Raw genomic sequence first — 25,891 nt, forward strand, 5'->3', positions numbered from 1 at the left:
AAAAATAGAAAAAGTATATTTTTGTACAGCTGTACAATGTGTTTTAACTGATATTACAAAAAAAGTTAAAAAGGTAAAGTTCATAAAGTAAAAAAGTTATAATCAGCTAACTTATTATCAAAGAATTTATTATAAATCTAATATAGCTGTGTAGTCCAATGTTTATAAAGTCTACAATAATGCGTAACATTCTAGGCCTTCACATTAACTCATTGCTTCCTCACCAGCTGACCCAGAGCAACTTCTAGTCCTGCAAGCTCTAGTCATGATAAGTCCCCCATGGTTTTTTTTTTTTTTTTTTTTTTATCTTTTAAACACTATTTTTACTGTACTTTTTCTATGTTTAGATATACAAATACTTACCATTGTGTTCCAATTGCCCAAAATATTCAGTAACTTACTATACAGGTTGGTAGAGTAAGAGCAATGGGCTATACAATACAGCCTAGGAGTGTAGTGTAGTTGTCTAGACCATCTAGGTTTAAGCACATTCTATGATGCTCTCACAATGACAAAATCACTTAAAGGACACATCTCAGTACATTATCCTAGGCATGAAGTGATGCAAAATACTACAAAACACTAGTTTATTCTTAAGATGATCATCGGAAAGGTTTAAATACATTTTACAAATTCTGTATAACTAAAGCTTCCACCATTTCTGTAAAAATTTATATTTAGATGATTAGAAGCTATTCTACCATCAGCTACTGAAGAGATAAGCAAAAAGATATTGTTGCCTAATGGCATACAATGCAGGCTTATTTTTTGTGTGTGTGAAAGATTACTCTGAAAGAGCATGAGGAATATGCCTAATTTTCACTCAACTTTCCAATATATAATACCGATCACACTTATTTAAATTCATTCGTGACCTAATTCCATTTTCATAATTTACCAAGTTTTAGCTACTACTACTTTAAGAATTTTTGTCTTGAAAAAACTTAAGACTCAACATGGGAAAAAGAAAAAAGGAAAACTTACCTAAGATATTAGTTTTTAGAACAACTATGTACTACTACAAGTATCTTTTATAGTTGTATAATCTACAATTATAAGGATGAAAATATATTAGAAATAGATACCAATCCTAGGATTTTCAATTTTTTAAAGGTAGGGAACTGTGTTATTTCACTTTTGAAATCAGACGTAGACATATTAGAAAAAGCAATTAAATTGACATAATTATATAAAGCTGTAATTTTATGAGATAAAATCTTATTTAAAAGAGCTTTACAAAAAAACATGCAATAAAGTAACATGGAACCCAGGAATCAATAACTTCACTTAACTCCCACAGCCCCAAACTTCTCAACAAAGAAGGTTCTATCCACTAGTACAGAGATAAAAAGACTAAGTATCTTAAAGAAATAGAGTATCTTGAGGACATACTAAGACTTTTTCTTATTTAGAGCCTTAAAAATACAATATTCTTTTACTTATAAATTTGGTAAGAGTCCTCTTAAATATTGGTGGTGATAGTGCAGACAACCATAGAACCACAAGACCAAGGGTAAAGAAGACTTACGTTTAAAAGGGTCCTGTCAAAGGAAGACAAAGTCTATACTTGTCATGAATAAGGGATATTAACAATTCAAAAGTGAAAAACCTATAAAACTGGAGATTTCAATTTATGCTTAGAGTTTAGAAATTACAGCCAATTCATTTTCTGACTCAACTAGAGCTCTTTGTATTAGGTAAGTTAAACATAAAAAAAGACAAGGACTACTTAGATTTTACAACCGAAAAGTGATGGAAAACAAATGTATAAAACTTGCCTTCATAAGAATATGTTTATGATATACTTCTGATCATAGCAAACCAATTAAAAAACAAGAATTAAAGGCATCCCCTCTCTTACGCAGTTGACAACAGAAGTCTCCCCGTATCTTTAGTTTCTGTGATCTCTACTAGAAAAAAAATTTAGAATAAACTGTACATAAATCATACTTACATAGAAATATTAACAATAAATGCTATCTTTTAAGTTTTAACTGGCCACAAATTATCAATTAGGTTTTTCTGAAACAGGAGTCTACTATCATTTGCATTAAAATAATACCAATCAAGTATTAAGAGTTAATAAGAATACACTTAAATTTGGTGCAAATTTAATTTTATTAAACCTTACAATGAATGTTGTGGCATATGATTTTCCATTGTGTGACAATTTATTAGCTGGCATCCGAATACAGTACTTCTTTTGAAAAAACACACAATGGGAACTGACAAAAGGGAGGGAAACTAGTTGTTTAGTGATACAGAAGGGCAAAAAAAAAAAAAACAACACACACACACACAAGAAAAGAAAAAGAGAAAAAGAAAATGATGATGACCAATTAGTTTGTTTCCTTAGTATCTAACCCTAAAATGGTTAAAGTTCTAGGCAATAATGCTGCTGTTACAGTGTAAAAGAGTATGTTATTATCTCATCCAGCCTGCACAATTCTAAGAAAATTAATTACAAAAATTATCATACCTGTAAATTCAGCCTAAGGTTTCTGTTGGGCAATATGATTTTTAAAGAGCTACTTTTCCCATATAACCTAAACAATTTTCCCAAATCATAGTAGACCGGGGTCTCTATACACATTCAGGTAGTCACTTTACAAGTGAGCTATCACTGAACTTCAAATTCATAACGGGCACCAAATTATCTTTGATTTGAGTTTACGCCTGTCAGATTTATGAATAAGAAAAATGACTTTTTAAAGTCTATAATCCACTTGTCTTTATAAAGTAGACTGGCATCTGAGTAAAATGACCATTTCTTTTACAGGAATGATCAAAACAGTGGAACATCTAAAATTCAGGAGGCCCCAAAAGGGTATTTTCATAGAAATGTTAATAACTTTACACATTAACTCCAGTCAATAACACCATGCTACAGTGTACAGTTTAGTTAGACTCACACGAGTATAATTGGTTCATTATTAAGTGTACTCATTTGTGGTTCAAAAAATAACACAAATTTAAGTATTTTATTATAATCCATCTCATAATTTTGAGAATACTTTCTGACAAAGGCTTTATCAGTGTCACATTTATGAAACAATTTTCCCTAAAAGAAAATAAAATCAGGGACAATTTTGAGCTATTAAACGAACTGGTTTTTCAAAACCTCCCAATGGCATTTGTGGAGATGGCAGAGAAGGGAGAAATGTATTCTAAGTGAAATAAGTCATTTCAGTTATCAAGACTGAGTTCTCAGTTATCTATTTTTAGTGGTGCAAAAATGCTATTTAAAGAAATCCTTACTTTACACAGAAGTTGCAAAATTCAAATTCAGCTGCAAAACAGTGAGATGTGCCTCACTCTAAGAGCATATAAGCCCTCCCACCCAGCCCCCAAAGAGGAGGAGGAAATACTAAATCAATTAAAAATCCAATTGTCATCTTTTATCTTCAAATTATCGAGATCAACTAATGTAATTTACTATAATGGCAAAGTTTTCCTTTATAAAAATAATAGCTTATTGATATATAATTCTTATACCACAAAGTTAGAGGCAGATGATTTCAAAATACTGACATTTGATATTTCTAGAATATTGGTTTAAATCACAAAGTATTCTTAATACGTGTGACAGTTCAAATATTTCATCAAATTTTCCCACAATAAGAGATAGTAAAACCTCTTCATCAAAAGGTTTGAGAGCATTCATTTATATGCAATTTAGCTTTTCTTAATGGTGAAATCAAATTTACAACCAAGCAAATGAGTAAGAATATCAAGCAAATGAGTAAAAAATTAAACCTCAATTATTTAACCAAAAAGTCTAACGTTCTCTTATTTACTACTCTTCATTACAAGGTTTTTACTAACTAAAGATGACGACAAACCTAATGTGACTGTTTGCATTGATGACGCCTTAAATAGTGTAACATCAACCCTCAGAATAAAATGTCAACACAAAAATCCAAGTGAGTGATCCAGCTCATTAAACTCACAGGTAAACTGAGTTTTTCTCAAATCAATAAGAAGCTTTTTATTCAGAACAACTTCATTAAGACATATGCAGGGCAAATATGCCATCATAAATTTTATTCTGAATTACAATAAAGTGCTGAATGATAATTACCTGAATCTTTTTTCGTACTTTTCACTTATCTTAAGTTAAAAGAGCCCTTTCTGTGGCATTAGCAAATCTGTAAGAGAAAGAGAGAGAGAGAGAAAGAGAGAGAGAGAGAGAAAGAGAAAGAAAGGAGTGGGGGGGGGGGAGAGAGAGAGAGAGAGAGAGAGAAAGGAAGGAAGAAAGGAAGAGAAAAGAAAAAGCTAACTTCCAGTAAGGGAACAGGAAGCACTGCAACCTTTCATGTTTAACTAGGGTGACAAATAATTGAGACCAAAATAATCAAAGTAATTCATGCAAGTTATCTTTAAAGGTATACGTAAGCTTGAAGAAAGAAAGAACACTGTTACTGACCTTTGATATTATGGCAGTAAATTGCGTACTAAAATACCTTAATTATCCTAGATGCCTAGATCTGGCTTGGCAAGCATCATGCCACTGACATGCTTTAGCTCTTTTTGTAACTAAAAGTGATTTGCAGTTCAATTACTGAATATTTCAATGTGACTCATTAAGCTGTGTGATAGACTTTGAAGTTAAATTTAAGCAAATTCTCTACACCTAATCACACCATCAGCACAAGCAGGACAATGCTGGAGCAGCATGAAAGGTGGGTCACTTTAAAAAGATTCTTCCTTTTACTGCATGATATATTAAGATGACAGACCTAAATTTCAACTGGGTTAATGAGTTAGAATAGATCTGTTTCCCAAATTTAGCACACAATAATTTCAGTGGATTAGAGAAAGAAACCTCAGATGTGAAGAAAATGAAGAAAAAAACAAACAAAAAAGCTTGAGCTAAAATAGCTAACCTGCAGGTCTAAAAATTGTCATGCTACAGAGTACTTTCAAAAAATTAACTTTGTAACAAACATAAGAAAACAGTGTTTTGAGTTGAAGTTGACCAACTGCTGCATAGAAAATATGCTAACATACAACAGTCAAGTTGAAGCCTGTGCATAGAGAAGATAAAGCACTTATGGTAACTGCAAATGGTAACAAGTCCTTAAAGTTTGTACAACCTAGCATGGGTCCATAAGGAGAAAACTGTAGTAGAAATGGTTAGAACAAAAAATAAAGTAGAAACGGGGGAAACTTGAGAAGAGAAGAAAGCAGCAAGGAAAAAAGACTTTCAATTGTATAAAATTCACAAACCAGTAAAGTATAGAGACACCATGGAAAAATGGTTAACTCTGCCGCAAACACCCAACAGCAAACAAAACCAGAATGAATAAGCCTTTGGCAGACAATTTTAGAAATTTGAATGTTACATTTCTCAATAATTCACAAACAATATATTATGGTATATTTATATTAAATACTGGGAAACCAATGTTGTAAATTTGATGCTTATAATGCTTTAGCCAATGAGAGCACGATGATATCAATCAAGCTAAATGAATGCTGGTGTTATCACAACAGTGCTCATTTATGAAACAACTGTTACCAATTCGTGCTTTAACAGTGCTAAAATACAGTCAAGTTATCATCTATGAAGGGAAACAAAGGTCTCTAGCTTTTCTGGGATATGCCCTTTATAATATATTCTATGATTCACTATGACACGAGCAGCAAGACACTGCAATGTGGTATGATTTATAGGCTGGATCAAATTTTTAGCTATTTCCTTCTCATCCAGCAAGTCACTAGCAGTTTGTTTGTGCAAGTTTGTGGCATCAAAATGTGCACCTGATTTAATAAGGAGATTCATGATGTCTGGATGATTGTTAAGAGCAGCGATATGTAGGGGACTGTTGTCATCCGAGTCTCTGACGTTCACATCAGCACCACATTCTATCAGTATCGCAGTAACTTGTAGAGATGGAAATTTACAAACAGGGTACCGCCCTACACATGTAGTATTCTTGTCCACAGCCAGATGAAGAGGGCTGAAGTTATTCTTTCCCCTTGGATGCAGCTTAAGAAACCTGTATATAGTCTGCTTTTTGAAATGGTCCTGTTCTAGAGTACAAGGAACTTTCTCTAACAAGCAAATTAAGTGCAAAATAATAGAAAGGGCCTTATTTAACTGTAATGGGTCAGCTGGACACTGAGTTTGTTTGATAGCTCGCTCTATTTCAAGGACGCTTTTGCAAAGTATGCCCATAAGATCATCAAATGTAACAGTAGTACCCAGCAGGCCTTTAGCCCTATCCTGTAGCATAAAGGAGAATAGTTCTGCAAAAGATAATAAGCTGCTGGCGGTCATTGGGCTTAAAGGATCCAAATTGCTCTGCTGCATATCCAAAGCATACTTCCATAGGTTGATGCATCGTTTGAAATTTCCAGAGTCTGCATAGACAGCGCCTCTATATCTAATATAGTAAGAGGTATCAGGATGAGAAGGACCAAGAATACGTTCTCTGATTAATAGTGCCTGCATTCTCATCTCATCAGGATCAGCAATAAGACCTTCTAGCTCTTCCGCACTGTTCACCTCCTTGGCATAATCATAAGCCATTATTAGTGTCTGTGGCACTGGTTTACTAATAATATTAGTTCTATCACTGTACCTCATGTTCATTGCCTTTTTCCAGTATTTCAAAGCCCCAAGCAGATCTCTTTTTTTGTCTACAAATGTAGCTCCCAGAAGCTCTAGTGCATTAATACGTTCTGTCTTGCTGGTCTGTGCATGGTGTGTCAGAAAATCCACAATATTTGTGTGACCTGTCACACTTGCCGAGAGAAGGGGAGTCATTCCATAACCATCCTTTTCCATCTTGGCACAATACATAAGAAGCATCTTCATGATGTCCAAACTTCCAGATTCTGCACAATCATGCAATGCAGTATTACCTTAGAGAGAAAAAAAGAAATAACATACATTGAGGGACCAAAATAAAATGTAATATGTATATGCACTTTAGAACCTAAAAAGCAGGCAGCTTTAAGCTCCTAAGTAAGACATACTTGGTTTACAGACAAGAAAAAAAATTTCCCCCAATACCTAAAACTAGTGTCTGATACTAAACTTGTTGAATAAATGACATGACCAAATTAGTCATAAAAAGACATCCAAGGTCACCAGAAGAAATTCAGACTAATCCATGGTCTCTTGGTATTTTTCATTAATGGTTTAAAGTGCATATTTTATGACCTAAAAATGGATAGAATACAAATAACCAGCTATTCACCATTTTACTGACAAGTCACTTAACTTCCAAGTCAGTTTCCACATTTATAAACAAGGAATTGGTCTTTTTTTTTCTTTAGAGACCAGGTCTTGCTATGTTGCCCAGGCTGGTTTTAAACTCCTGGACTCAAGCAATGCTCCTGCCTCAGTCTCCCAAAGTGCTGGGATTGCAGGTATGAGCCACCATGCCCGGCCAGACTGGTCTTTAATATATCTAAGATTCTTCATTTTGACTCAGAAATTATTTTTTCAATATTTATTTCTGATTGCCAAGTTAATTTCAACTATCTTAGACAAAATTCTTGGTAACAAAGGACTTTCCCCAAAAAGCTCTCATAAGAAAAACAAATCCACGGAATCTAAAAAATATGTGGGTGGTTCAATATGAACATTAAAAGGAGATATCTGAAGTGTCCTTTCATAATGGATTATTTCCTATTATAATTTAACTTTTTAAACATTCTTTATAGCTGTACTAAATGTTCTAACACTGTCCTTTTCTTCCCACACACAGATTAAAACTGACAACCGGCACTGGCACATTAGTAAAAGCCTGTATGAAACATATTAAGAGATCAGAAACACCAGGTATTTCAGCTAAGTTTAATGATAAACATTTTACTAATCGTCATAATAGGAATTATCATGCTGATCTCTGCTATTTACATACAATGTTTACATAAAATTTAAACAGTCAGTCATTTTAGGCATGTCTGTAGAAAAGAGGTAGCATGGCAGGCTGAGACTGCTATCCTTAGAAAGACCTTCTTGCAAAGTTGGACTTTTGGCTGGTAGCTGGGAACCTGGCTGGTAAACAGTTCTCTCTACTGATCTAAAACTTTCCCTAAATGATAAGGGTGTCTCACCGTACCTAAACTGTTTGTATGAACAATGCAGTTTATGCTGAATGTCTGGTTTCTTTCTGGGAGTCTAAAATTTTGGGTATGAGCTAGGCAAAGGGTACCTACATGACCACCCCCCAATAAAAACCTTTAGCACTGGGTCTGTCATGGGTTTCCCTTGGTAGAAACAGACACATATGTATTTACATTACTGGGGAAGAATATGCTCTATGTGACCCCTCACGAGAGGAACAAAGCATAAAAACACCTAAAGATTTCTCTATACCTCACCTGCACCTTTACCCCTCATAATTCAGTTGCATGTCCTTATGACGTTACAGTAATAAATCTTACCTATAAGTACAGTTGTATGGTGAGTTACCTCCAAATACGGGGGTAGCTTTGGGAATGCCCAACACAGCATGTGTACCAGAAAGTATTTTAAACCTGAATACTTCAAATAAATCTGCTTTGTAACTAAAGTTAGAAAAAAACAAGTTATTACATGAAAAATTGAGTCCTTCCACAAGTTTATCCTGTTTAGTCTTCTATGATATCTACAAGGACTATATAATTATTCTGACCCAAGGTTTCAATGGTCTACAATGTTTTTGATAAAATGTTTTAACAATGAGTAAGCTAACCAAGCACTGAAAGAGCCCAGACCTTCTGACTATCGATGTTCATTTGTTTAAAATAATTTCAATTAAACATGACTACTATACCAAGTATATTTTAAACACTCTTTTGTATTGAGGACCCCTACTATTCCCCATGTTTTTCTAAGAAATAGGCAATATAAGAGAAATCTGAATATAAAGAAATGGCTTAGATGGCACTTTTCTCTATTCAGAGTAGCACAAAATCAAGAATAAAATGTAGCAAAAGCTGGCCAACCGCAGTAGCTCATGCCTGTAATCCCAGCACTTTGGGAGGCCGAGGTAGGCAGATTACGAGGTCAAGAGATCAAGACCATCCTGGCCAACATGGTGAAACCCTGTCTCTACTAAAAACATGAAAATTAGCTGGGCGTGGTGGCACATGCCTGTAGTCCCAGCTACTTGGGAGGCTGAGGCAGGAGAATCGCTTGAACCTGGGAGGCGGAGGTTGCAGTAAGCGGAAATCGCGTCACTGCACTCCAGCCTGGTGACAAAGCGAGACTTCGCCTCTGGGAAAAAAAAAAAAAAAAAAAAAAAGAGGTAGCAAAAGCCAATTTAATGAACTATATTTCTATATTTATTGAAAAAATACAAAATATATTTATTCTGAATACACCCACATACCAGGAGAAAAAAAGTAGCTTTAAAAAAACAATAAGGAAGACTTTCACATCTAGTAATGGCAGAGACACCTGTAACGTGATCATCCTCCCACTAACAACTAAAAAAGCTGAAAAATGTATTTTTAAAAATCTGCTTGACAGGATAAGACATAACAAGGGTACAATATGCAGAAGAAGAAAAAACTAGAGAGGTCAAGTCCAGAACTTGAGGCAGCTTTCCCACAATGGCCTCCACCAACTCTGGAAGAGCTAGTTGAATAACTAACTGAGCAGAACTTCTGACAGCCTTGCAGGGATAGAGGGGAAAAATGGAGCCTACAGCCTGCTCAGAAAGGAACTTAGAAAATTCCCCACACTTTGGGTTAAAGCTCCAACTTTAACCCTAGGGAGTTAAAGTTAACTGCAAATAGACTAGCTATCACAAAAACTTAAATCTAATTTAAGATCATCTCATTATTGAATTAAAATAATCCAGGATTGCTAGTATACATAATTAAAAGCCAGAAGCAAATATAAATACTATTTAGAGGAAGATATTATCATAGTAGGGTTCAAATTATTTATATTTTTCATATGTAATGCTTGGTATCCAATCAAAAATAATGAAAAGAAAATAAGGAACCATAACATAAAAAACAACAGAAATAAAGAGCTGACAGAAAAGCCCACCAGGAGACCCAGATAGTGCAGTTTATCAATACAGATTTTTAAATAATAGCTATGCTTAGCATATTCAAGGAGATTTTTTAAAATTGGGAATTCAACAGAAAACTGGAAACTGAAAATTCAAGTAGACATTCTAGAACTGAAAAACTCAGTGGGTGGCTTTAAAAGTGTATTTACACACAGCTGAATAGAAAATTAGTAACTGGAAGATAAGTCAGATGAAAATATACAGAAAGAAGCAGGGAGTGGTAAAAGAACAGAAAAGATGGAGACTGTAAGAGAAAGAGGGAACAATGTCAGAAGATTGTTAACATACTCAAAACCAGAATTCAAGAGGAAGAAAATGGGTCCCAAAGCAATATTTAAGAAAAGATAAAGCCCAAGAATTTTCAGAAGCTGATGAAAGCTTAAACTGCAAATTCAGTAGGTTTTGCAAACTCCAAGAAGGATAAATAAAAAGAAAAACACATTGACATACAACGCAGCAAAACTGCTGAAAACTAAGGACAAAGAGAAAAATCTTAAAACAAGAGAATGAATGGAAATTACCTATAAAAGAGCAACAATCTTATAGCAAAGTTTTCATCAGGAACAACAGAAGCTAGGAGACATGAAATGGTATTTAAAAGCACGAAAGAAAAGTAACTGCCAACTTAGAATTCTATACCCGTATCAAGAATAAATGTCAAATAAAGAACCCTTTCAGGAGAGAAAGAAATGAAACGGAAAAAATTAAGATATTTATTACCAGCAGATCTAAATACTATATGGTGTTCTTTAGGCAGAAGGAAGATGAGCCACATGGAAGCCTGGAGATATAGGCAAAAACATCAACAAAAAGGGTAAATTTGTGAGTGTATCTAAATAAATATTGATTTTAAAAATAATAATATATTGTAGGGCTTGAAATACATACATAGAAATGAAACATTTGACAGCAATACCATGACAGTAAGGAGAGTAATTGGTGTTACCATGTTCTAAGATCTTTTTATTGTAAAGATATAAAATTAGAAATTTATGTTAGCCTTTGATAAGTCAAAGTAATGCTACCTAGAATAACTACTAAAATAATAGAGGGCATGCACATAACTATATTTTCTCTAACATAGAGAAAAAATTGAAATAATAATCCAAAAGGTGGCAAAAAAGACCAAGGAATACAAAACAGGCAGGGCAAATAAATTTCAGAAAAGTACCCAGGAGATGAAAATCCAAAAATATCAGTAATTACATTAAATGTAAGTAAACTAAATGTTTAATTTAAACATTTAAAAGAAAGTGTCAGACTGAGGATACAAAGAAAAGACAAAAACTTAAAAGACAAAAACTGTCAGACTGAAGATACAAAGAAAACTCAAGACACACTGCCCACAAGACACACCTTAAATATATGGGTAGAAAATGATCTTCAGAAATGAAAGGTTGGGAAAAAAAATACCCTTTGCAAAAACTAAATATTAAGAAGCTGTCTGATATTAAAATATGAAAGTAGACTTTCATGCAAAATACATAATTAGCAACAAAAGGAAATATTTTATGTTAAAAAATTCAAAATATACAGATACAATTCTAAACTTTCCACCTAATAACATAGAATTAAGTTACATAAAGTAAAAATCGACAGAACTACTAGGAAAGCAAACAAATCTGCAAACATTAGTACATCTAATCATATCTTTCTCAGCTTAGAAGACCAAAACCAGCAAGGACAAAGATTTGAACATTACAAACTTCATTTAACTGGCATAAATAAAAGAACATGGCAATCAATAACCATAGAAAACAATTTTGCCCCCAGGGATACAGGGAGCATGTCCAAATACTGACCATATTCTCAGCCATAAGGCAAGTCTCGACAACTGTCAAGGGACTGAAGTCATTGAGTATGTTCTAAGTCCACTTACGAATGAAGTTAGATATCCAAAACAAAAAGATAACTAGAAAAACCTATTTGAATTATTAATACTCTTCTAAATAATTCGTTGGTCAAAGAAGCAAGCCCAATGAAAATCAGAAAATATTTTTAACTGGATGGTAATAAAAACACTAAATAACAAATTAGATAAAAAGAAAGGCTTAAAAAATAGCTAAGTTTCTATATAAAGAAGTTACAAGAAAAAACAGTAAATTAGAGAAAGTAAAAGCAAACAGTAAAAAAAAATTAATGAAAAAAAGGGACAAGTATGCGAATATAGCATTTTTTTATATTCCTACATTTTATTTAACTGTTGCCCCCTTTTAATCTTATATTAATAACTTTGCAAGGTAGAGATGATAAACTCATTCTACATGCAAATAGAAAAGAGAATTTAGTGGGAAAATATAAACTCCTGTCTCCCAACTGCCAATTCAGTGTACTACTCATTTCTAAGGTCATATTTTAAATGCCAGTCATATTAAACCTCAGTGAATAAATTATATCTAATATAAAACCAAACCTCCTAATAGAACTTCAACCAGTCACATCACTTTCCAACTCAGAAAGCTTTCACACTTCCTCTAAGGAAAAGCAGACAATCTTTGAGACGGCCTTCAAAATTCTACATCATTGATTCTCAAAAGCACTATCTATGTGGAGAGAGCAATGAGGAAGAAATCTATAGTTTCAGAAAACATTGTATAAAGTAAAATTTAATATTGGATATTCAGGGATATGGATTTTAAAAGACTAACAAATATTTCCCTACCTTATCTCTTTAACTTCATTTCTCATTATCTCCGGAATGAATGATTCACTGTGCATTTAACTAAGGGACTGGCAAACTTTTCCAGTAAAAGGCCAGATAGCATTTTAGGTTTCCAGGCCATAAGGTCTCTGTTGTAACCACTAAACTCTGCCAAGTACCATGAAATATGCTATGGTAGTATGTTAAATTAATGGACATGTCTGTTTTCCAACAAAACTTTTACTTATGTACTCCAAAATTTGATTTTCATGTAATTTTCATGTGTCATAAAATATTTTTCATTTGATGTCTTTCTCAACCATTACAAAAAAGTAAAAACCTTTCTCAGCTCTCAGGCAGTACTGAAATGGGGTGGGCTGGATTTGAACCCTGGGTCATAGTTTGCCAAACCTGCTCTAACCCCAGAAGACACTGTCTGCATCTCCCACACACAAGGCAGAAATTCTGCTTATGCTTCACATTATTCGATCCTAAGTACTTCTCCCAGCACCAGGAACAAACAGCCCTGTTCACTTCTACCTCTATGCCTCTGTTCTTGATTTTTCTATAATGCACTTCCTTCTTTACCATTTTAACTTCTTGTACTTCAAATTTCACTAGAAATTTCAACTGCTTAAAGAGGTTTTCTTGGTTGTATCATATCGATTTTATCATTGTGAGAATACCTGGTGAATAAATATACGAATCATCCTAATAATTATTCACATAGCTACTATTATAATACCTTATAATAGTATAATGCTACTGCTTCACAAATAAGTCCTTACCTAAACAGTCTATTCTTAAAGTACACGGATCCTGTATTATATTTCTTTTATATCCCAGAAGCAATTAGCACACTGTTAAAGATAAGGTAGATTCTAAATTTTTAATATTTGATATCATAAAAAGTAATTCAATCTTAGCTTTTGCAAACAAAATAAGTTCAAAAAGTTATATCCTAGAAGGAGATCTTTTTAATTACTCTAACAGGTTAAGTGTATAACCACTACACTGTTCTGCCCTGGAAGGCCCTAAAGGTAAGTTTTTAAATTATAGCCTAGAGCATTACTTACAGCTTAGAAAACAGAGGCAAAAGAAAAAAAAAAAAGCATGATCTTAAATCAATTATAACTTTTGTGTCATTTCTCCAAATCTTTTTATATAGTATGTTTTGACAAAGTTATAATCAGTATATATATAACTGTTTCCTGCTTTTCACCTACATCTTGGGCATTCCATCATGTGTTATTACATCATCTGCATAGTTTCTGTAACTACACAGATTCTACATAATCCTTCTTAATGGTTTTATGGTGAAAGTTCAAGCAAGGGAACATGTCATACTTTACATCAACATTTCCCTGTTGATGGACATCTGCACTGCTTCAGAATTTTTACTATTAAAATTAATGCCTAAAAAACTATAAGGACAGATAACAAAGCAGTGATTGGCAAGGGCTAGGGGCTGGGAGAGGGGTTTAATGCAAAGGAGCATGAAGGACATTTTTGTTCTTACCTTTAATAAATGAGTAGTATATGTTTGTCAAAAATTACAGTACTGTACACAAAAAAGTATGAATTTTATTGCATGTAAATAAGTCAATAAACAAATGACAAAAAAAATTAATGCTTAGCTAAAATAGAATCAAAAATGTGTGTTGGCTTAATACACATTTTCAATTCACTACCAACGGGATTATAACAACTGTTTAAAGTTCCACTTTATAGTATTCTTTCTACGACTGAAATTAACTTTTTAATTTATATTACCTCTATTCCTTGGTAAACAGAATATTTTCTCATATCTGTTTATAAACTTTATTTTCTTTCATGACATATCTATGTTTCAGTTTCTGAGATTAATCTGGCTTTCTATGTATAAGCACTATACAAAATGATAACCAGTTGTTTGTAAAATTGACTGTAAATATTTTGCTATGTCAGTTGTTTCAAGTATTAGATATGCTGTAATTATTAAATGTAATTTTTTGTGAAAAAGTATAACAAGCCAAATTTAAAAAGTGAGTTACCAGGGTCTTGTAACTAGTACGTGCTGTTAACATGCCAAAGATCATTAAAATCATATTTTCTTTTTTGCTAGGTAACATAATTGATTTTGAAGTTTTGGTGCATAACAATACATGCCAAGTACTATAGATTCAGCTCAAGAATTTCCCCTGGATTACATAGGCCCTTTAAAAACATTCCCATAATACAGTGATCGTACTTCCCAAAGATTTTCCATCTCCACATCTTGTCTTCTTTTTGAATTCTCAGAATGAGAAAGACAATGAAAAATAAAACAACACAAAGTTCAAAAGTAAATATTACCAGGCATCTGAGATGAAATTAAGGATATGCACCAATGAAATTTAATGAATTTACCTTTGGCTAAAGAAAAAAAAAAAGAACAGAAAAAGAAAAACACATTATATTAAACAATTCTCAATGCCTAAGAAAAAGTTCATTTGGAGAAAAAAAATATTCTGGCACTGAATTCATAAAAAAAAAAATTTTCATGATTTCTCAAAAGACATGTTTGTTAAATATAGGCATTTCTTAGAAATCAGGTTAATGGCACAACATTAAGTATTAATTCTGTTAAAGCATTTCTCTAGAAAGCTAAAATAGTATGATACAAATATATTAATTTTCAAATTCATAATTTAACACAAAAACAATGCTAAGAAAATCTGGAAGAATGAAAAGTGCCATTTTCACTGGGATGCTTCTGGGATGAATATTAAGGTCAGGAAACTATGGTAAGTGCTCATGCATTAAAGGATGGTAGTATTCCTCAAGAAGCATCTGAAGTGCCAATCTTCACTGCTGTTAATTTTAAAGACACCTGTAATCTTTTAATAGCAGGTGAGTAAGACATTAAAAATTCATGTTCAACTGTGAAGCTTAGGTGCCTAGGAATAGAATCAATATTTTTTTCAAATTAGGTAACCCAAAAACATAGCTGTATTTTGAGAAAGAACTAGTTAGAGGTCTAAGAATTATCTGGGTCCAAACCAAATGTTTTGAGTTTGACAAGGGCCAGTGATTGTTACCAACCAACCACCTAAATCATAAAAGAGCTTCAACATAACATATAAATATCTCAATTTGGATAAAATTACCAAGATTCACCAGGATGAAGTCAGTTGCTAAACCACCCTCATGGAGTAGACAGAATTTACTGCTCTTTTTAAAAAAACAAAAATGTCCTCCTAAGGACTGCAACACATTTAACAAACACAAAATGTCTTTAATTTAAATTGCTTTTTCTAGCAATAACAACTTGGTAGATTCTGCTGTTTGTAAATTCCTCATGTATTTCAAGCTTTGTGTGTGTGTTTAGAATAAGTCAAATAAAGCTGTGCTTCTCAAACTTTCATGTATAAAATCACCAGAGAATCATAATAAAATGCAGATTTTGATTCAGATCATCTGGGCTGGATCCAAGTGATACCTATGCTGCTGGTCCTACAGTAGCAAGAAAATAGAGAAAGAATCTTATTTTCTTGTTTGCTAAATGGATACCTGCCACATAGCTCATATATCTAATAGCAATATCAAGTCATATGAACATAAATTTTTTTTTTTTTTTTTTTTTTTTTTGAGACGGAGTCTTGCTCTGTGCCCCAGGCTGGAGTGCAGTGGCCGGATCTCAGCTCACTGCAAGCTCCGCCCCCCGGGTTCACGCCATTCTCCTGCCTCAGCCTCCCAAGTAGCTGGGACTACAGGCGCCCACCACCACGCCTGGCTAGTTTTTTGTATTTTTTTAGTAGAGACGGGGTTTCACGGTGTTAGCCAGGATGGTCTCGATCTCCTGACCTTGTGATCCGCCCGCCTCGGCCTCCCAAAGTGCTGGGATTACAGGCTTGAGCCACCACGCCCGGCCATGAACATAAATTTAAATGGAGGGCTAAGTCACAGCCCTGTTTTACACCATACAGAAATAAAATTGTATCATTCCTCTTTATTCTAAATTTAACCATATGACAAAGCAGGAATGGGTGTGTTTTACAATTAGAATACAAAGTTTCATCCATGGAAAAGTTCCCGCATAGTAAAAGGCACAGCACCAGTAAATCCTGCAGTCTATTCCTAACAATTTTCTTGTTTAAGCAAGACATCATATAAGTGACACAGAAATTTATTTAAAAATCAGTTTGTAGAATAAAAATCCAAATTGGTCTAAACACCACCATCAAAAACATTAAAAAAAAAAAACACAGAATGGGAGAAAATATTTGCAAATGATATTCAGGGGTGATGAAAAGCTGATAGTTTTCATGGTTGTATAACCCCTTGAACATACTAAAAAGTGACTGAATTGTATACACTTTAAGTGATTTTGTGAATTTTATCTCAATAAAGCTGTTTTAAAAAGCCAATTAAAATAAAAATATTGTATTTTTGGTGAAAGTATAAGTTTTGACTGATAGAAGCCACAATTAGAAGGTCTTATAATAGATTTATTTGGAAAGACACAAAAAATCCTCATCTTTCTTTCTTCAGCCTACTATGCTTGGCACCAACCCATTCCTTCCTCAACTTTGTAGATGGGGTGGGGCTGAGTACAGAGGTGGTCCACTTGTAAGATGAGGACAGGGTGTGTGGTTCAATTGCACAATAATGCTGATTCCAAGTATTTTATTCCCCAAATAACTAATAGGTATGGGTTGATGGAGGGGATAAGGGATAGAAGGAAAAAAACAACTTAGGGTATCAAAGGAGCACTAGAAGAAGGATTCTCTGCTTAGAAGTTTCTCTTCCCCATGTGTAGTCTATCATGAGAGATACGCAAGAACAGAAGTTCAAAAAAAAAAAAAAGGAAATTAAAAAAAAGAAGATAAATTGTGCCAAGGCTACTATGTGCCCTTCTCTCACTAATTCTTTGTATAAGGCACTGAGCAAAGAACAAACAGAAATTTCACAATAAAGGTCCTTGAGCTTACGACAAAGTTAAATGCTAAAAAATATCTGCATCCAAAGAGGTAAGATGCATTCTTATAACCTGAGGAAGATGAGGAATTGCATTTGAAATGAGTCTTGATGTTAAGTAGAATTTTCAAGGCTAAGAGCACTGGAGCTAAGGGATGAGGACTAAAAACAACTAATTATGTGTACAAAACTCAAATGACAGAAAACTTCAACATTATAATTCCCTGTCCTCTAGTTCACAGACTCCCTATTCAATCACAGCTCTTCCCAAATGGAGGAAAAAAAAGAAGGAAGACATGTTTTGATCAGATTTGCATCCATGTGACTTTTTCATCTGGGTCTCTCCCTATCTCTTCCATTTCTATCTTCCATCACATATATTCCTGATGCCTCAACAGCATAAATCTATGTGATGCCCAGGGTTTCCTGAATTTTATTTCAAACAAACATATTTTATCAATCAATCAATGAAAATCTGATAAAAAATGAACCAGTGAAGGAACCACATTGTATCCGAAGGCCAGTAAGTGAAACATAACTTCTATCTTCAGTTCATGTTACTGCCACCAACAATATCAACAGCAGTAGTGCTCAGGATCTACTCATTCTCACCAAACTGTTCAATTCTGTGAGGATTCACAGTTCAAAATCCAATCTCCAGGGACAAAGGACCACATGGATATTTCCCTATTGAACTCAATTTGCACACCATCTACAGCTTAGTTTATCCAACTACGATATCAATTCTTCCCAAGGACACAGAAAAGTGTGCCAGGGGATACAAGAGGGAAAAGAATGAACATGGAACAACTTGCAAGAGTAACTTCATAATTTGGGATTAAAATGTTCATGAATTCAACTAATTAAAGTTATTTAAACATTATTGCTTAATCAAAATAAATATAGATATATTATGGAGTATAATTTTAAGTCCCTCCCTTCCCCCTTTTATTTTTCTCTGTAAGTAGGTGTGCTGAGGTAACCAACAGCTGAGAAGAGTTTTCAAAGTCAAGAAGGAAAAGAGAACTTAAGCTTCCAACACTCACATAGTACTAAAGTATACTAAAATAACCTAAAATGACAGCAATCATTATCTTAGTCATCTGAATACCAACAGCTTTTAGTTTACAAGGGAGATTTTCTCATTTGAGATTCTTGCGCATTTACAGTGGGGAATTAAATAAGATTTTTCTTTAGCATTTCCTTGACTAAAATACATCTATACTCTAAATGCCTATTCTATGAGAGAGAAATAACATAAAGCCTTGGATTTGCTTTAAATTACTATAGAAAACAAAAGGAAAGTAGAAACTTTTTTTTTTAACTTTAGCAAATGGATAATCGTTGAAGTAAGATGATGAATACATAGTGGTTCAATGTCTTCTCTCTGTGTAAGTTAGAAAATTTCCATAATGAAAAGGCAAATCATCTGTCTGAACTAGCTCTCTCAAACCCTTTTAATGCTAGCTATCCTTGCCACATGCCTACATGGATTTCTCCCTTTTCTGAACCCCTATATTCTACCTGTGCTACTCATTTTTGTCCAACTACTGTCTTCCTTTGTTACTTCAAGTCTTCATGCATGTATTTATTTCCCTACAGAAAGGCCTATAAAACATAGTGCTTGCCATCAAGGAGCTTATCATCTTTCCTCTCTTAAATCCAACATTTCCACTCAACAAGCTCATTTAGGGCCAGATACTCTTCCTATTGCATGGGATAAAAACAACAGGTCTTTAGCCTCAAAGACCAGGTAGTAGAATGCAGTTAGACGTCACAATGTTGTAGTAGAATGTAGTTAGATAAGTTTTCTCTAAAAACAAGCAAGCAAACAAACCACTCCAGTTAGTCCTCTCCTGAAAAACTTTCACTGGCATGAAAAATAAAATCCAACGCCTGTACCTCGATTAAATGTCCTTTAAAATCCAGCCCTGAGTGCCTTTTAGTTCAAATATGCCTACTTTCCAATTCCTAGACCCTCCAAGCATATTATTCAATGTGCCTTTCCTTATGCCATTTTCTAAACCTGCAAAACTGCCAAAACCCTTCTACCGATCTACATCCCAACAAACTTTCTGCAGATCTAAACTGCAAACTGTCTGTAGATCTAAACCCCAAAATTCAAGGCCCTGTTTAACTACTACTTTCTCCATGAAGCATTCCTAGTCAGTACACTCGCTCTAAAATCCTACAGCATGGATTACTTATACTATTCCTTCAGAAGTTAAAAATGTGACACTTCGTGTCTTGTCATCACCTCCAAAATGTCCCACAGAATGCCTTGCCTACAGAAAGTTCATGTTAATTACCTTATTACCAATTTACTTAATTATTTTGGGTATCTAAACTGACTGATGAATGAGAACAGAGTGTCTTCCGGAGCCAGTCTCCAAATCTGAGCCTACAGTTTTCTATTGGTCTGTAGTACTGAATCAAGAACTTTTAGCTGCTCAATTTCTGTTAGAATTAGGGTTTAAAGTGGCACTGAAGAGGACTTCACTTTGGATCTGCAAAGTTCTAAGTCCAAACAAAAACAAAAACAAAAACAACCCCAAAACACAAACAAACAAAAGAACCAAAAGAAGCCAAAGATGACTATAACCATGAAGCGCTGAGATCACTGTGATAGCTCCGAGGACTCACCTAATCACTTCAGATTTAGTCTAGATTCTTAAATAGGAACAACTCCTGTCTCAAAACTCAATTGCTATGACTGTTAAACTGAAGAGGTATTCCTAAATATATCAAAGATTTTCTCCCCTTTTGGAATGCCATGGGAAAAGAAACCCATTGTCCCCTCAGGTTATAAGTTGCTGGGGATAAGGTATTTCCAAATATCTAATAGAAGAAAGCACTACTGTTGCACTTACCATACTGTGGTTTAAGTATCTGCTTATGAACCTGTCTCTCCAATCAAACCATGAGCTCCTCAAGAGCAGGGAATCAAGGACTGGATATCTTGTCTTATTCCTCTTTGTATATCCTAAGTCTAACAGCCTGGCACACTGAGGGACTCAACTACTGCTCTCTCAATTAGTGAATTCCACCTTAGGTTAAAACATGTTCAAAATGCCAACAGCCTGTTAAAAAGTAATGAAAAGAGGTTAAATAATATGTTCAAATATCAACGCCTGTTTAAAAGTAATGGAATGTAGAAGTCACATGCAAAATATCTTTAAGCAGACCAAGCACAATGTATTGACATTTTCTTTCCTCAGAACCATTTCCAGTGAATGACACACAAAGTGTCCTAAGGAATTATTCTATTTTAACTCTAGTTTTATTAATCTTTTCTACTTTTTGAATGGGGCTAAAAAAGTGGGGGAAAATCCTCTCTTGCCACTATATCACATCCTTCTCCAGTGTCCCTGCCTTAGTTCCAATTGGTTCCTGTTTTTGTTACCATTAACCCATAGGAAAAAATCCAAAACCAATGAGAGAATGAGTAGTGAAGCTTCAGGATCAGAGTGGAGAAGGATGCACATGTACTTTAATCTGCCCCCAACATTCATGAAGAATCACTATGTAAATTAAAAGATACCATGAAAAGGTAAAAATTCTGCACATAAAGTGACAATATCTATATGCATGTGTATGTGTAAAAAGTTGAGGTTACTAGAAAACAATTTTTGGGATGAAATTGTTTTCTCATGTTATATGTAGTTTTTTAAAAGACATACATATTAGATATTAACACTGGGGGAAAAAATGACTTAGAATTAGTTTGGTCAAAAGAGAGAACATACATACCCTCACATATAAGGCTAAAAGATGACAGTGGTCCTGTAATCCCAGCACTTTGGGAGGCCGAGGTGGGCGGATCACAAGGTCAGGAGATCGAGACCATGGTGAAACCCCGTCTCTACTAAAAATAGAAAAAATTAGCCGGGCGCAGGGGCGGGCGCCTGTAGTCCCAGCTACTCGGGAGGCTGAGGCAGGAGAATGGCGTGAACCCGGGAGGCGGAGCTTGCAGTGAGCCAAGATTGCGCCACTGCACTCCAGCCTGGGCGACAGAGCGAGACTCCGTCTCAAAAAAAAAAAAAAAAAAAAAGATGACAGTGGTGATAAAAGGAACATTCTTTTGAAAGAGCTCAAAGGTAATCAAGTTAAATACTGTTCACAGCTTCTCAGGAGAAAATGCTGAAAAAATATGAGCTACTTATATTAGAGTTATCTCATATACTATATCTCCATAAGTATATAAAGCTTTGAAAAATATAAGGGAAGTAATACCAGTTCTCATCTCTCCAACAGCATAGGAGTTTAAAACATATCCCAATTTGATTTAAATATGAGTTTATCAATAATCTCTACATCAAGTTGATGAATAAAAAGCCCAAAACAAAGAAACAAAAAATTCAACAAACCTAAACAAGCAGCCATGATTTCAAACGTGGTTAGTTCAGCAGTAATTTGTTGTCTTAAAACAAGCATTCTTCAAAAGAATAATTGTTTGGAGAAAAAAAAAAAAAACCCATGCTGTCATTTGATCTACCAAGCCACCTCTAAAGATAATCAGGAACAAATGAAAACACTTATCAGAAAGAATGTTTACAGAAACATTTTTTATCATACTGAAAAACTGGAAGCAACATAAAACTCCATTAGTAGAAGAGTGTGCAGCTATTGAAATTAAAGAGCTATAATTGGTAATGTTAAACATTTATTAAGCTAAAAACAGGTTATAGAACAGCATATAAAACTGCATACATACATCGGTACACAAAATTCAGAAGTATCTTTGGAAGTATTATCCCTGAGTACTGGGATTTTGTGGGATTTTTACACTTCCTCTGGGAAAAAAATTCAGAAAAATCACAATGATCTTGTATCATTTTTATAAAAGATCACACTATCTACAGTAAATATGCTCAGTAACTATACAGTGCCCCGTAATTGTGTGGTTTAACCTTTCTGAAAGGCAGACACTATTACAATTGCAAATGTACATACATTTACATTTGATTTAGCAATTCTAAACACAGGTATTTATACTACAGTTTATTCTCACACAAGTGAGAAAAGAACCTAAGACACATTTTTGTTCAAGAATGTTCACAGCAGCATTGTTTATATTAGTAAAGTACTGGATGTGACCTAAATATCAACCAATAGACTAGATAAATTATGTACATTCATACAATGAAATACTCTATAGCCATGAAACAGAATGAGGTAGGTATGTGTGTTCGAGTTGAATGACATCCAAGGTTAGAAAAATAAATAAAGATAGAAAAGTATGTAATCAACCACTAGACGGAAGGCTACACAAACAGGTATGCTTGTACATAGACAAGTATGCTTGTATTTGCATAGACCAGCTCTAAAAGGACACATAAAAAACTGTAAATAGTGGTTGTCAGCGCCTTAGACATCTAGAAATCAGGAATAAAACTTTTTATTCAAATGTAAACCAACAATGTAAACCAATTTACACTGTTTGATTTTTTTAACATGTCTATATGCTACTTTTAAATTTTAATAGCTTTTAAAAAGTAGGTAGTGAATTATTTTGCTGTCGTATAAATAGATTGGTGTAAGGAAAGTTAAGGTTTTCATGTATCAAAATTATGCTATCAAGACAGTTGCTTTTAAGGGTTAAGAAAAATTCTGAACTACTTTTCCCTGCTTTTAGTTTATTACAATCAACAAAAATTATACAGTCACAAACCGGAGCCCTTCTTCTGGACAAAGGTGTTTACACTGTTGCTAGCCAACAAATCCACATCTGTTTAATCTAGTCCTTGTTTTTCACACTCAGTATTGAAGCAGTTTTAAAAATGTGTTTTCTGTCTTGCTATATTTAATGCATGTTCTTATAAAAGGATTATCTATTGACTACAAACAAATATAGAATAAAGGAACAGATTTTCTCCTTTCCACTGATATTAATCCTTCCAGGTCAGTTTGGCCTAGCCTTCTCTGTCAGAAGTGAAATGACTACCTAGAACAAACAAGACCATGACTCAATAACTACAGTGGTTTCTACTCCAAGGTTGTTCTAAAAAACAAAAAAACAAGACAACAAAAAGCTAAGAAAAACGTATTACACTTAACCATATTCCCAAGTAGATTAAGTATAAGCCTAAAGGCTCAGAACGGCTACTACTAACATGATCTGTAACTTCGGGGAAACCCATTTCCCAAGAATTTTAAGTTACTCCAAATAAGAAAGAAAATACTGCTTAACAGAGTAACAGAAGTCTTTTATCACATTTTTTCAATGTATTACCAAACATCAGAGAAACACTCAACAAAGTCATACTGGAAGACTTACCTAATCAAAACAGGTCTGTCAATGTGGGTTTACTCAACACCAGTGCTTATAATTATGTATCAAACTTCCTGAAAATAAGTGGTAAACGCTGAGAAAAACAAAGAAGCTGAACTCACCTTTAACACTTTTTCTATTAACATCTGCCCCCTTTTCAAGTAAATACTGAGCAATCTCTTTATGTCCTTTGTAACATGAAATCATCAAGCACGTATGCCCATGTCGGTTTGACACTTCCAAATCAGCTTTGTGTTCTACGAGGTACTTCACTATTTCCAAATGGCCATCAAAACACGCAGCTCGAAGAGGAGTTGAATTGGTTAAAGTCGTGTTGTTGACAGATGCTCCATGATTTAACAAGGACTGGACCACCTTCAGATGTCCTGCTGCAGAAGCGGCCCATAAAGGGGGAGCCCCCTCAATGGTTTCGCCATCAAAATTGACGGAGCCCCCAACTTCTATGGAGGCACTGCACTGCTCTAGGAGGAATTCTACCATGTCAAGGTGCCCATACCTGGCGGCCATCAAGAGTGGCGTGGCCCCATTTGTTTTTTCAGAGATCAAGGAGGAAACCTCCTCTTTGGATTTGCTTGCCAACAATTTGGTGAGAAGCCGGAGTTTGCCATCCCGAGCTGCGTTAAATACTGCTGTCTTTAGATCCATTTATGTCCAGTTGAGAGGCTGTACTTTATTTATCTTTCGAAGTAGAGCTCCAGTTTAACTCTATCGACACAGGCAAGAGGCACAGGAACCAAAGTTCAATGTTAATTGCTGCACCCCAGAACGGATACACAAACACACACAGTATGTTCCGTCCTACTGCTTTCCAACATCTGACAACCAGGGCACCAAACTAGAGAAAGAAAAAAAAAAGTAGCAGCATTTAATTTTCTATAGAAGAAGGCAAAACACTTCTTAATTTCCACTTCTGTAGGAAGAAAGGAATAAAACCTATACTTCAGGCACTACTCCGTACCACACCCCACCTCCCACCCCCAAAGAAAAGGTGGTAAAGAAAAATACAGAAGGGCACACCGAGACCCAAATGTTCTGGTCGCAGGCAGCCTCCTCTATGTGTGGAAAATTTAAACACTACAGGCAGCCCGTTTTTTCGCCTCCAGCTCTAACCAGCCAAGCTTTGTTCTAGTTTTGCTTTGCACACGCCCAGGGAGCGTACAACCGCAAGAGGCAGGAGACTCGGGTTCAGAAATGTTTCTCTTTCTTGCAACTGCAGGCGAGCTGGCCAAGGGCGCCAGGCTGGAAGGCCTCACTGAGGCCGGGTTTCGAGAAGGAATAAAAAGGTCGGATACACCAAACCTTGGCTAAGGCCAAAACTCTGCCCCGAAAGATTCTCTTTCCTTTAAAACTACTCACGGCTCTCAGGAAATCCGCCTGCCTTTTAGTCATTAACTTCGCCCGCCCCGTTTTGATCACCCCTCACCCCCCGCCAAGGGATGATCCGCAGGTTCCTCAAACCACAGTCGCCCCAACACAACCTTCTCCTCTCCCTATTCTAGACAACGGCAGCCCCCTCCCCAATCTCCTCCGTTGACCACAACTCCCTCCCGATGGGCCAAGCCTGTGGCCTCCAGCCCGCTGCCCGCCTTCGGCTCCCCCGGCGCCCTCCTTCCCGCCCAGGCCTTCCGCGGGCATCTCAGGCCCCGGCCCGAGCCCTGGCAGGCCGCCGCCGCCGCCACTACCTGCCCGGAGACTAGTCCTCCCCGCCGCCGCTGGTCACTCGGGCTCTGGCCGTCCCCTTCAAAGGGAAACCGTTGTCCCCGCCGCCGCCCGGGCCGCCCTGCTCCGCCTGCGGCCGCACAGCTCCTCCATGCCCCGCGCCCCACAGGAATGAATCCGGCCGCGCTGTTCGCCCCGCCCCGCCACCCGAGCTGCCTCCCGCCCTCTCAGTCAGCTCGGGCTGCAGCGGCTGCAGCTACTGCTGCGACGGATGGTGTAATGGGCTGCGAGCCGGGGGCCGGACAAGCCTGAGCAGAGCTTCACATCACTGACTGT

The 25,891-nt window shown here is 35.5% G+C and overlaps 1 protein-coding gene across 1 annotated transcript; it reads right to left on the reverse strand.

Annotated features, from left to right (window-relative positions):
• Positions 1 to 2,099: 2,099 nt before the first annotated feature.
• FEM1C (fem-1 homolog C) lies at positions 2,100 to 25,833 on the reverse strand. Its single transcript, XM_005557547.4, has 3 exons — positions 25,579 to 25,833; positions 23,998 to 24,731; positions 2,100 to 6,870 (listed from the first exon to the last, which is right to left on the reverse strand). Exons 2-3 carry the CDS (start codon positions 24,539 to 24,541, stop codon positions 5,561 to 5,563), a joined length of 1,854 nt encoding a protein of 617 aa, XP_005557604.1. The 5' UTR covers positions 24,542 to 24,731; positions 25,579 to 25,833; the 3' UTR covers positions 2,100 to 5,560.
• Between the last annotated feature and the right edge of the window lie 58 nt (positions 25,834 to 25,891).

The sequence above is a fragment of the Macaca fascicularis genome, chromosome 6 (assembly GCF_037993035.2).
Source record: "Macaca fascicularis isolate 582-1 chromosome 6, T2T-MFA8v1.1".
NCBI classification, from domain to species: domain Eukaryota; kingdom Metazoa; phylum Chordata; class Mammalia; order Primates; family Cercopithecidae; genus Macaca; species Macaca fascicularis.

Bases quoted from the DNA above. Each gene is read 5' to 3' on its own strand.
- FEM1C (XM_005557547.4), bottom strand. From the start codon at position 24,541: ATGGATCTAAAGACAGCAGTATTTAACGCAGCTCGGGATGGCAAACTC. The intron at 6,871-23,997 runs GTGAGTTCAGCT...TTTCTCTCTAAG, and splicing joins TAATAGAAAAAGTGTTAAAG to GTAATACTGCATTGCATGAT.